The 12,231-nt window shown below is 39.1% G+C and overlaps 1 protein-coding gene across 5 annotated transcripts in view; it reads right to left on the bottom strand.

The window, feature by feature from the left end:
* Positions 1-12,231, bottom strand: part of bab1 (bric a brac 1) — a 76,246-nt gene that overhangs the window by 3,224 nt on the left and 60,791 nt on the right. For 3 of the 5 annotated variants that reach the window (XM_070285250.1, XM_041775276.2, XM_041775278.2), the window contains exons 2-3: positions 551-608; positions 49-476 (exon numbers count right to left, since the gene is read on the bottom strand). In XM_070285250.1, the coding sequence (XP_070141351.1) occupies positions 49-476; positions 551-602 (480 nt within the window). In that variant the 5' untranslated portion in view covers positions 603-608. The remainder of the gene's footprint in view (positions 1-48; positions 477-550; positions 609-12,231) is intronic. The other 2 variants (XM_041775277.2, XM_041775279.2) reach the window with 1 other exon arrangement.

The following is a 12,231-nucleotide window of genomic DNA, read 5'->3' as shown; positions in this document are numbered from 1 at the left end:
CAAAGTCTCTAGAATATACAGCCGCATCGGGCCGTACTGATTACCTACCGAGTGGCGACCGTAGGGCGGCATGTGAGCGCCCAAACTATCGTCTTTTATGTCCTTGGCATCGCGAAAAACCACCGTCTTGATAACGCCCTTGATGTGCTCATCGGGCCAGATTCCCAGCAGGATCCTCTGCGGTCTCCCGCGACCCTTGGGCCGCAGATCCGGTCCACCGTCAATGGAGGGTCCCAGCATATTATGCACACGATTGGCATACAGCACGAAGGTGGGATACGGGATGTCGTATTTGCGGGCAGCTTGCGACAGGGACAAGCCCTCCTTCAGCACACTGAAGATGGCCTCCGCCATGGTCTCGGGGCGCCAGGACTTCAAGGGCCCTCGCTCGCGAAAGCGCATGTGATGCATCAGGTTCTGGTTGGTGTTCCAGCACTTTTGCCACATGGACTGCAGCTGGTACTGGTAGCTGTCTGCTGAAATATCAAGTGTAAAGAAAACCAACTATAAGATCGGCTTGCAAGTGCCTTGAAATAGTGGCAGTACAAACCTGCCAGCGTTGATCCGGTGGCTCCCATCCAGGCATGCGAGTTCTCCATCATTTTGGCCTGCAAATGGAAGAGTGGAAAAGATTCAAGAATCAGTAAAGTGATGAGAAGCAAGAGCAGGAGCAGACTCTGATGGGTAAGTGGTGCTTCAATTAATTGTGTGACTCGCTTTGGTTAGCGCTCGATGCGCCGGCTCCTCTTGTCTCGTCTATAGTTCTCTTTTATGGCCCCCATAACCACCTCTCCCCAGTTGATTGACAAGCAAAATCGACCTATTTTTATTTTATTTCATTTTTTTGTGGTTTTATATCAATGGGTAATGTGGGTTTATTAATGCCAAGAGAGGTTTTGTAACATAAAATGATTTTAACTTAATATCTCACTGGTCCTTTATATTTCCCATAACTTTATGGCTGTTCCAATATATTTTAAATATTTTATTTAATGTATTTCGCTCACTTGGGAAATATTTTATAATTTTTCAGAGACATTTCTGTAACCCTAGATATTTTCCATACTTTTTCTGAGGTATCTTGCTGGTCCCAGAGTTAAATCCTTGCTGAATCTAAAGTAAAGATACTTCTATTACACTTAAGATATTTCCCATAATTATTTTTGAGTTATCTTGCTGATCTGGATATATTTTAAAATTTTTCTAAGATATTTAGCTGATCATAAATATATTCTATAACTTTTCAAAGGTATCTCGCAAACTCTAGATATTTTTCATAATATTTTCTGAGGTATTTTGCTGACCCTAGAGCTGAATCCTTGCTGAATCTATGGCACTTCTTATGCAGGCCCTGTTCTAATTCAAGTTGCAACGGCAACGATACATTTAACTGACTGACTGAACCTTCGAGTGGCGACTCCGTTGTCGTTGTTGCGCTGCGGTTGTCTGTTTGCCGACCCCCGTCGAGTGGCTTGCATCGAATTCACTAATTGCATAACAAAGTAACATTTGCATATTGCTCTACATATGTTGCTGGCGTCGGCGGCGGCGTCAGGATTCGGATCCACCTTTTCGATAACTTCATTACAAAAATTTCCATGCACGGGAGTGCAGAGAGAATAAAAAAAAAAAACACAACACTCGCATCGCACTGAAGTGGGTACTGGCTCAGGTGGGCACTTGTGCCCATTTAGCGTTAAGTATTACTTGTAACTTTTTTGCCATGTGACTGACTGAGAGTGCTCCTGTCGTCGTCCCTCCGTAATCCTTCTCCTTCCCACAGGCCAGACAATGTTGCGATGTTCTCAGAAATCGTTGCCTAGCTTTATGGGTTCCGGACATGCAATGGATGGATTTACTTTTCGGCTCATTACGCCGCAAATTATATATTATTCACAAGTTTCTCTTTTAGTTTGCGTTTTTTTTTTTTTTTTTTTGTTATTTTGCCATGCAAAATTGCTTTATTTGAGGGGGTAGGTGACTAATCCTTACACAGAGGTTGTAGTCTTAATTTATCCGCTTTTTACCAGGTATTGTAATGTTATGTGTTAGTAATATATTATTAACGAAGAGCAATTACTTTTAAATAAATCTGCATTGTAATTAAAGTGTGACTCATTACACGGCTTACAATGAGGTTGAGGTTTTATGGGAGTTGTTGGTGCATAATTAATTATATAAATATGTTTGTGGAATGTAAAAAGCCACAAGAACCACAAGGTTATAGGTAATGCAGGCTTATAAATTATATATTTACTACACAAGTCAAAAACAAATGTGAATATCTGTTAAAAAGTATAATATAAAGTATTATAAGTAGGCGATTCTAAACCCCTAGTGATATCTTTAACCCCTCTGATTAATAAAAGTATTAATGGATATTCTAACATAGTATTTTACTTCATAATCTAAAAAACCCCTGAGTTCACACCTCTGTGTATCCTTTGAATACCATTTATACCTCTTAAAAACTTCTTTAAAGGATTCTCAACTCTACCCTCTAGTTCCCTCTTAAAGTTAGCTTCTCTCCCTTGATTATAAAGCCGTTTGTTGTTGCTAAATACTAGCGACTATTGAGACTAATCACGCTAATGCCCAAATCTGTCTCAAAACGCGGACGACAGATGGCGCTGCCGGGCGTAGCAGGTGTGCGTGTGTTGTGCTGTGTGTTATCCAGCAGCTGCAGCAGCAGCAGTTGCCTTCAATAATACGCCACGCCAAATGCCAAATAATTTATTTATTATATGTGCAGCTGACCAAAGCTGACTGCAACACACACACACACACGCACATAGAGGTAAAGAGGGGGAGGAGGCACACGGAGGTATATGACCAGAGTCCTGAGTGAGATTTCATTACAACTCATTTGACAGTCTTGGTGCACTCGACGCTGCCAAAATGTCATAGCTGAGTGGCATGCATCGAAAGGGGGCTGCGGGGTTGCAGAGTAGAAATAGGGAGTTACCTAGTTCAACCCCTACTCCCCCACAGGCCTTCTTTCCAGCCCCTTGGCCCACAGTTGGCGGATTAGCGGGCACGCATCGCGCACAGCTCCTACACCGCAGCGCCATCTACAGTTGGGATTCGATAGCTTAAACGTATCTAATGATAGTTTTTGTGTATTTGAAGTTTTAAAGGGTTTTAGAGACTTAAAAATATGTTTGAAAATTATTAAATATAATTATAAATAGTTTTTTTTTCTTATTTTATAATTTCTAAGCTTCTTTTATTATTATAAGCCTCACTGTACCCCATTTGTAGGCCTCAACACGAAATTAAGCGAAATGAAGTTGACCACGCTTCGATTTTGGCATCAACGCGAACCGTTCCCGCTTACAGCTTGACCTCGTCTCTTTCGGCCTCCTGTGGAACCACCCCCCTCTTTCCCTCTTTCCCTGCTTCCCTTGCTGCATGCATTGTTAATACAATTGGAGTCCAACGTCAATAACCAAGTGCCACGAATGGACCATTAGTTGAGTTGAGTTGCGCCGCTCCGCCTGATGCGGGCACAGTCTATATGGAATATTACACACACATTATGATGTGTGTTTGTGTGTAGTTTGTGCATCTGCATTTATGTATTCTATATATAATTATACGGCTTAGCGATTGCTTGGCTTGGCGGATTCCACCACTGCCTTCGAACAGCGAATTTAATCAGTTTGATAGAACTCACATAAGAGGGTTAGGGACTTCATTAAAATATTTTGATTAAAATTGATTACTCTTAAAGTTAATTCTGGGAATTGTACTTTGAGTCTATGTTGTGTTTCTCTCTTTAATTTTAATTAGAAAATAGTTAAAATAAACTTAAATTGTATTAAAACTAGCCCCTAAAATATACTCTCTTTTTCCCAGAATTTCTATAAGGGATCAAAACAGTCTAGATATACCCTTCCCCTTTCTATAGGACTTTCCAGGTCTCATCAAATTAGATTATATCCAAAATCGCTGGGGCGTTTTGCATCTTCCGCCATTTTCTGTCTGGCAACGCCTTCCCGTGTCAAAGAGCCGGGAAGAAGGCGTTCCGTGCGATTTTCACGCAATCGAAACCGAAACCTTTTTTTTTTTTTTGGAGTCAACCTCTGTGCCTGTTTGAGGCAGGTTTAGGTCGAGTTCCCCCTTTTGCCAAGATTACTGGCCTCTAGTCAGGCGTTAAGACCGCATCAATTGGGCGTGAAGGTTCAGGGGGGAATGGTATTGGTACTCTCACCCAGCCTCGTCCGAAAACAGTCCAAGTCAAGCGGCTCTTGTGCGGCTCTCCTGCGGTTTCGGCTGCGGGGTGGCTGCCACAATTTCTGATTCGCTCAAGCAACAAGCCTCAGCCGCCGCAGATTGAGACTTGAATTTAGCCTCAGTCTCAGTTCCCAGTGGTAGACTCCGTGCCAGGACCCAGACCCAGTTGTCGTGGCAATGCAATTTAGCCAAATTCACAGCAGGAAACTCTCCGGCGGAAAGGCGAGGGCAACAAATTCTCTAATGTCTAATGTGAGGAGAGTGCGAGACAAAAATAAATAAAGATGCTAGCAATTGAGGGTGTGGAATAAAGGATACCCTAAGTTGTTCTTGCTAAAAAATTTTTAAAGGCAAACATTTAGGAATATAATATTAGGAATCTGCCTTGTGACTTCTTTTTGTAATTGGAAATATACAAAATTATCTAAAAATATTTACAAAATTTATTAATAAATGATAATAAATGATAATGATAATATTAATGATAGTTTCAGCTTAGTTTAGGGTCTATTAGGGATATATATCATGTGAGAAGAGGGATATATTATAAAAAACATTGCAATTACATCGAAAATAATGGAAAATAAAAGTATTATTTCAAGATTCTATATTAAAAAATCTCTTTAAAGATTTCTACTTAATGTTTCCCTTTCAGGATTATAGTTCGCAGGATATATACCCCGGATTCTATTAAATACCGTTTAGAAAAAAAAGAGAATCGAGTTTGCCGGAGGGAGGAAACGTATTTCCTCTTCCTCCCAGTATGGACAGATTTTGCCATGAATCACCCCTGCTCTTTTTTTTTCAAGAAATTCCCAATCTTTTGACGCTCAGGAAATTGTCAAGTGCCGGTGCCAAGTGTGTGTGTGTGTGTGTGGGTGGCCGATTGTGTGCGGGTGTGATTGGGTTCATGTTTGTGTAAAACCGAAAATTAATTAGCGTGAAAAGCATTATTGAAAGCCAAGTCAAATAGGCTGAAATAGAGGGAGTGAGGGAAATCTGTGCTGACAAAAACTTGCATTAGTTTTTGGTGCTAAGCCAGAGTCGAACTCATTTCCTTAAAGGAGGAAGGCAGGAAGGAGCTCATGTGGTTTAATTTGATTTAGTCGCAAAATTTGCAGCCAATACTCGACTTCATTAAAATTCTGCAGCAACTGAATCAAAATCAACTTGGGCCTGGTAGTTTTTGGCGCGCACTTTGCTACTTGAAACATCAATTACAACGCGGAAGGAGGTGGGGTGTTCCCATTTATAGGAATATATTTCCTATATCCTCTCCAGGACCCCTCTAGCCCCCTCTAACCCTTGCTCCTGCCAATGCCATCTCACGATATCCTGCAATGCTCAGCCCTTAGGCACAGCCAACGAGTCGCTGTGAAGTGTGCTAGGATTTCACTTGAAAACTGCAATCAAGTGAATTTTGATATATACATATTCACAGAGGGAAAAACAAGCAGGAACCAAAGGATATACTTTAGGGAATTCATTTTTATAACTAATATATTTTTGAAGATAGATTTAAAAAGGGAGTTAAGAGTCTTTAAAGATCATCTCACAGTTAAATCCTTTATTTTCCATTTGTGTATACTTTTTAGAATCTGTAGAGTTTACTATTATTTCTCCCAGTGCACTCACACATATATGCAAGTGGAAAAACTTCATGGATTTAATAATCAAACCATTCGATGGTTAAAATGTTCCTCGAGCCGCTCTCCAGTTCCCTCATCGAGCTTTCTCCGCTCTCGACTTGTTCGTCATTTCCTGTACAATTTTATTATATTTCATACATAACTGTTGCCCCGTTTTTAGCCCTTTCCCTTCACACCCCCTCCTTCCTCTATAAATATACATATATCGACGGATATAACCCGGCGATAAAAACAACAACAAAACAGCGAACGGCGAACGTTGCCTGTAAAATTTATACAAAATACAAATCGTTCGCTACATTATGAGAAATACAGCTCATTTCGAGGGGTACAGGAAAAAGGGTGTGGGATCGGGGTTAGGATAGTATTTGCTCATATGTTTGTTGCATTTAGCATTCGCTCTGGGTGAATGGAAATAAAGGAAAAATCAACGAATGCCGAGCATGGAAGTGTTCAATAAATTTTTACCGCTGAGTTAAGCTTGAATGGAAATCAGGAGTGTGGAAACTATGGAAAGGGGTCAGTCATTTGGGCTGAAGAGAGGTTTTAAATTAGCATTTGCTTATTGAAAAAATATTTAGAAATCTATGAAAGTAGAGTCAAAAATAATGGGTGACTTTATACGAATATCAATCATAAATTATATTGAATTTTGTTAGTCTATGAAAATATTAAAACAAAGATTATACAACTATTTTCAGTTAACTGTAGAGTATCACTTAAAATTACAAATATTTTCGCAATTTCTCCAGTTTAATTCCCGATTTTTTAAACAAGATTTCCACTAGATAATGAAGCCTTTACCTTTACACACTCTATAATTAAAGTTGGAGCCGACTTTTCAGCTTGATTCAAATGAGTTTTGCATTTTCCCCGACTAATTGCGGTAATCACGCTTAGCCAATCTTTGTTGCCAGCTAAAAAAAAACTTTAATTTTGTTGTGCGCACAATTTTTTATCATTGTTTTTGTTAAAAACTGCAGTAATTTATACATCGTGCATAGAAAAAAAGAGGGAAAGAGAAAAAGTTTTGCAAAACGCAGGCTAAAATGGAGTGGAATGTGGCTGGATTGCAATGGCAGCCGGCGATCAATCGACAAAATAATGCGTTAACTTTTACGTAAAACAAACAAAACAACCAACAAACACACGCAACTTTCCAACAGACCAGAGAAAAAATAACAAAAAGGATATCAAGGAGCAGGAGGAGCTGGAGGAGCAACTTTCTGCAGCTCAAAACAGGCGGAAAAAAGCGATTAGAAAAAAAATTATTGCCGAGGCCTCGATAACTGGGCTCAAAAACAGTAGAAAAACTGAACAAAAAGTTTAAAATATTGCTAAAAGTTTAGGCACACGCAGATATAGTACGCATTTTATAGTTGGATTTGTGTAAAACTTTGGCTGTGCAATTACTCTGGGTTTTTGAATCAATAGGTAATTAAAACTTATATGTAAGCAGATGGGATATGGTTAATAATGTTAATATTTAGCTGTGCAAATACTCTTCTTTATATAATTAAAGCCTTAACATAGTAATTCTATTAGATATAGCTACCACTAAATGATGGATTTGGTAAATCTCTCCACCTAATACTTGACTAGCAACCGGATTTTACTGAAATATTCAGCGACCATTGCAACTCCTGTCAAATCGAATCCCAGCCAAGCGCAACTAAATGCCAATTAATACAAATATCCATAAAGAAAAATAAATTCAATTATTGGCAAATTAAAATGTAAACAAAACGCGGCCAGATTCGGTATCGGTTTCGTTTCGGCCGTCATAAATTGTGGCACCTAATAAATTGACACTCTGTCATTGTGCGGCATTTACAGTTTATAGAACGAGTACTTCTATATATGTATATGTGTGTGTGTGTCTGGCACCCCTAACTCCCTGCCAGGCCAGCCGGCTGGTCATCCGACCCTGGCGGCTTGCAGGCGCGGCTGCATGCAACAATTGTGTGTGCAGCCAAACATGAAAAAAAAAGACCAACAGCCAAAATGCAAAATCCACCCCCGACTCCAGATGGGGTGGCTGGGAAATCCTTCTCCTTTTTGTTGCTGTTGTTTCTGGTGTGGTGTGGTGTGTGTGTGGTCGAGTTGCGGTGCACCGCAGCGTTTAAAACGGTTTGCCAGTCATTTTTTCACATCATTGATTGCTTATTAGATTATAAACCGCGCCACTGACTCGAAGCCCCCTTTTTTTTTTTTTATTTCACATTTTATTTCGCTGCTGGCACGTGCTTTCCTAATGTCCTGCCAACAACAACATTGCAATCAGCATCAACAAAAAAAGTATATAAAAAATAAGAGAGGGGACTCCCCTGCATCTGTTGCAATTTTAGCGCCCGAAAATAGGCAGCAAAATATTTTCTGGCATGGCTTTGGCATATTTTTTACGGCCAGCAACCATTAAAGATGTGTGATTTATAACATCGAACAGGATCTGCGGCCAGAGCTTTGTGTGTGCCTATTTGCAAAGTGAATAAATAAAAATAGATAGCCTACTATGCCGTAGAGTAATTGAAAGAGCTGCCGCCTAACAGGTGTTAGTTCATGAAGGTACTTCATTTTGACAGGATTAATGGGAATGGGAAAATATTTAAATTTATGAAAAGTAAACCCTTGAAAAAATTCACTAATTACTTTCAAAGCCACATAAAAATCCAATAAAATTCTTAAGCTCTCATCTTATATTTATATATTTTTAGCTGTTGCCTCGTGGCGTTTGTTAGCCAACTTTATTTATATAAATAAATTAAAATATGCAAATGCACATAAATCTGAAGGAGGGCCCTAATTCGGGCCTGCTCTTCTTCCAGAGTTCCTGATTAAGGTCTTCCTTTAGCTCTGCGGTCGTCAGTCTCGACCCAAGGACTCGACTCTTCTCCTTATCTCACCTCAATTTTATGTCTGAGAAATGGCGTATCGTCTGCCAGGAAAATGTCTACCCCAAAGAGCTTGGCTAAATTTAATTTTAAATTTTATGTGCGCACATCAAAAAATCCTTGGCGGGGTTGTCTCTTCGCTGGAGAAAGTTGTGTGTTGGCCCTAAAATATGAAAAACAATTAAGCCGCCGTCTGGGCTAAGAAACTCCCACCCACTGTGTGGGGGGTATCTCTGGAAAATGGCTGACTGAGTTGAGTGGTTGAGTGGCCCGGTAGTGTTTCATTTTCATTCCCAGTGCAACACTCAAATGCTGCAACAAAATGAGTATTATGTATTTCAATTCATAATGAATTATTCAACATTTGGTTTGCATTTTTTATAAGACGCGAGCGGCGGCAACGAAACTTTACCTGGGAAATAGGGGGGAAAATCGGTGGAAAAACCGGGACGGAGACAAGACACTTGCGCTGCAATTTGGCCATAAAACGAAACGAACAACGAAAACCAAAATAACAGCGCAACATCACAGAACAACGAAGGCCAGACAAAACTGACACTGGCATTCTCAATTTCTCGACCGACGACTGCCTCCTCGAATTCTCAGTCTCATTCTCGTTCTACCTGTCGTTCAGCAATAAAATTTAATAAATTATTTACGCTGGCAAAATGCATATTTGTTGCACTGCCAGAGAGAGAGAGAGAGAGTGGCAACGAGCCGAGATTTTCTTAAAGTTTCGCTTAGGTCAATAAGTTTTCTAACAAACTTGGAAAAAAAGAGAAAAGTGTGCCAGTGAATATCAAGGAATTTTCTAGTAATCAATTTATAGAATTCAATAAATTTTAATTTTAGATATACTGAGGAATTGGTAAGGTAGTATTTGAATTTATTTATAAAAATCTTTCAAGTGGAGTAACTCTTTCTTGGCCCGATTTAACGGCTAATGGCTGGGCGGCATTCACAAAAAGTTTGCCTTTGTTAATCTATGCAGGCGGCGGGGGTAAAATTATTTTGCATACTGGGTGCAGTGGCCGTTGTTGATGTTACCTGTACCTGTACTTCTCCCACCTGTATGTATTATTACCGAGTTTGGTCTATGGTCTATGGCTGTCCGTCAGTTTGGTTTGTTAGCTGGTTGGCCGCTTTCGTTGCCACTTTTCAGGTCATAAGACGTTACGCTGAAAGCTCCCCGCGAGTTGAAGTAATATGTAGGCACTCTATACCTATGTGTAGTTGCAACATTTCGTTCTATTTTAAAGACATTTCATGTTGTTGCCACTGCCGACGTCAGGTCTTGAGATTGGCACTTGATTGGCGTATATTTCCTGTTGCATATTTAAGTTTTAGCTTAGTTTTCGTAGACCCGCCACCGCCGCCGAAACCGATAAAGTTTTCCAAGTGCATTTCTATTTGTATAACCAACAAGGCTTTTCAAAATGGCTGGAGTTTTTTTGAGGGGTTATCCTTTTTCGAGAATGCTTAGAAAATGGGGAAATTGAAGGGTTCTTTTAAAATGAATTTTTAAGAAACTAAAATAGCTATTGATTGGCTCATAAAATTACACAAATAAAATATAGGAATTTCAATTTAGTATTTCTATGAATGGTAGTAAAAACATTGCCCAGTTTTCTCCCAAATTAAATACCAATTTTAAATTTCCATCCCCAAAACCTTTTCATAATGAAAAGCCATATCTTTTTTGGGGTTTTGTTAAGCTCATTTAATTAAATAAATGCAATAAGTAAGAGCCATATGCATTGACATTTCATCTGTCGCGTAATTTATAATTTCTGTTGCCATTATGGTTGTGACTACGTCTCAACCCCCCCTTCGGCTTGCCTGGCATCCCCTTACATTATTGTTGACTGCGATGCGAATATTTCGCATTAATATGGCGGAAAATCCATAATCGAATTATAGCTCTGCGGCTCTTTTGTTTACCATCTCGATGTGTCTGTGTGGCCACCCCTCTTTCCCACTGTGTATGTGTGTTTGTATCGCTTTAATTGAATCCTTAACACTTTTGAGCTACTTACGTCCAACACGTTGCGTATGCGTAACTTGTTATTATTGCCGGTGAATTGTTGTTGGCCAGCATTGATATAGGGCTGGCAAAGGATTCCAATTCGAAAGGATATTTTACTATATAAATTGCGTCATTAATAAGCTGCTCAGTGAAGGGATTATCCTATTAAGGTATTTTATTAATTGTAATATTTTACAATTAAATAATTTATGTCTGTAATAAAATGTAGGTGACAAAATCCCTTGACTATTTATGGCGTTATTTATTCTGTTGTTTTTTTGTTATATATAAAATACACAGTACAAATTAAACCTTTCAATTATTAATTTAATTTTTAACATATATTTGTTTAAGCCTATATAAAAACCCTGCTTGTATCTGTGTTTTTTATATAAAATTTCCTCCCAAATTTTTCCATTCCATCCCTGAACCGCTGACTCTTTTCCGATTGATTTCTCTGCTTTCAATAAACTGAAACAAACAATCACTTTCCCCCTTCAGCAGCCGCCTTTTTAACCCCACCAATTTTCATGCAGCTCCAGGTTGGTCATCGGTGGCTCTCCTACCCCAGCATTCGATTATTTTTATATATATATTGCCACACGCAGCTTATTGGCATATTGACAATTACACGGGCGATACATATAAATTAAGCAAACGGCAGATCGGTTGAAAGCGGCGGAAGATGAGGGGGCTTTTTGGGAGGAGACTGACCAGAGACGTCGACTGCTTGATGTGGCTGACCAAATTTAATTGACAACTTACTGTTGCATTGACCGACCAGAAGGGAGTGGTGGCAACGAGGAGGGAGGTGCTGGCGAAGAACGAGCCAGGGCAATCTGTCACAGCTCAAAGATACATTCACTACTACAGATGCACCTGACCTGGGCCCAGGTTTACAAATTAAAATTCAATATTAACGACTCATGCCAACAAAAACAAAAGCAGCAGCAAAAACAACAATGCACAAAAAGGGATATATAAAAATAAAATGAAAATAATTCAACAGCAAAAGCAGGCAGGGCAGGGCCTTGTTGTTGATGATGGAGTAACTGCCAGTGAATTTCCATAATCGCAGTGACTTTATAAAAATTAATCTACGGTTTAAATATAATTGCATTGAGGGAAGACTGAGGCTTAAAAAATTGTGAAATAATGAAGCCGAATTGTTGGAGATCGATTTCTTATAAAGCCTTACTATTTTAACTATAAGGGAATGATGAAATATAATTTTATTGTAATTAATTGCAGTAGCTTAACAAAAAACCTAAAAGAAACTTTTAGAAGGGAGAAACTCCTAATAAATATATTTATATATTACGTTTTAAATTATAATTTTAAACCCAAAAAATTCTTGCTAAAATTTAACATTGAAGATCAACTTAAGCCAGTTCCTCATTTATTTATTCATTGAGAAAACTCCGCTTGA

Source organism: Drosophila kikkawai, chromosome 3L (genome assembly GCF_030179895.1).
Source record: "Drosophila kikkawai strain 14028-0561.14 chromosome 3L, DkikHiC1v2, whole genome shotgun sequence".
Classification (NCBI taxonomy): domain Eukaryota; kingdom Metazoa; phylum Arthropoda; class Insecta; order Diptera; family Drosophilidae; genus Drosophila; species Drosophila kikkawai.
Note: the sequence above shows the minus strand (reverse complement) of the source record. Positions and strands in the feature narration are given on the sequence as shown.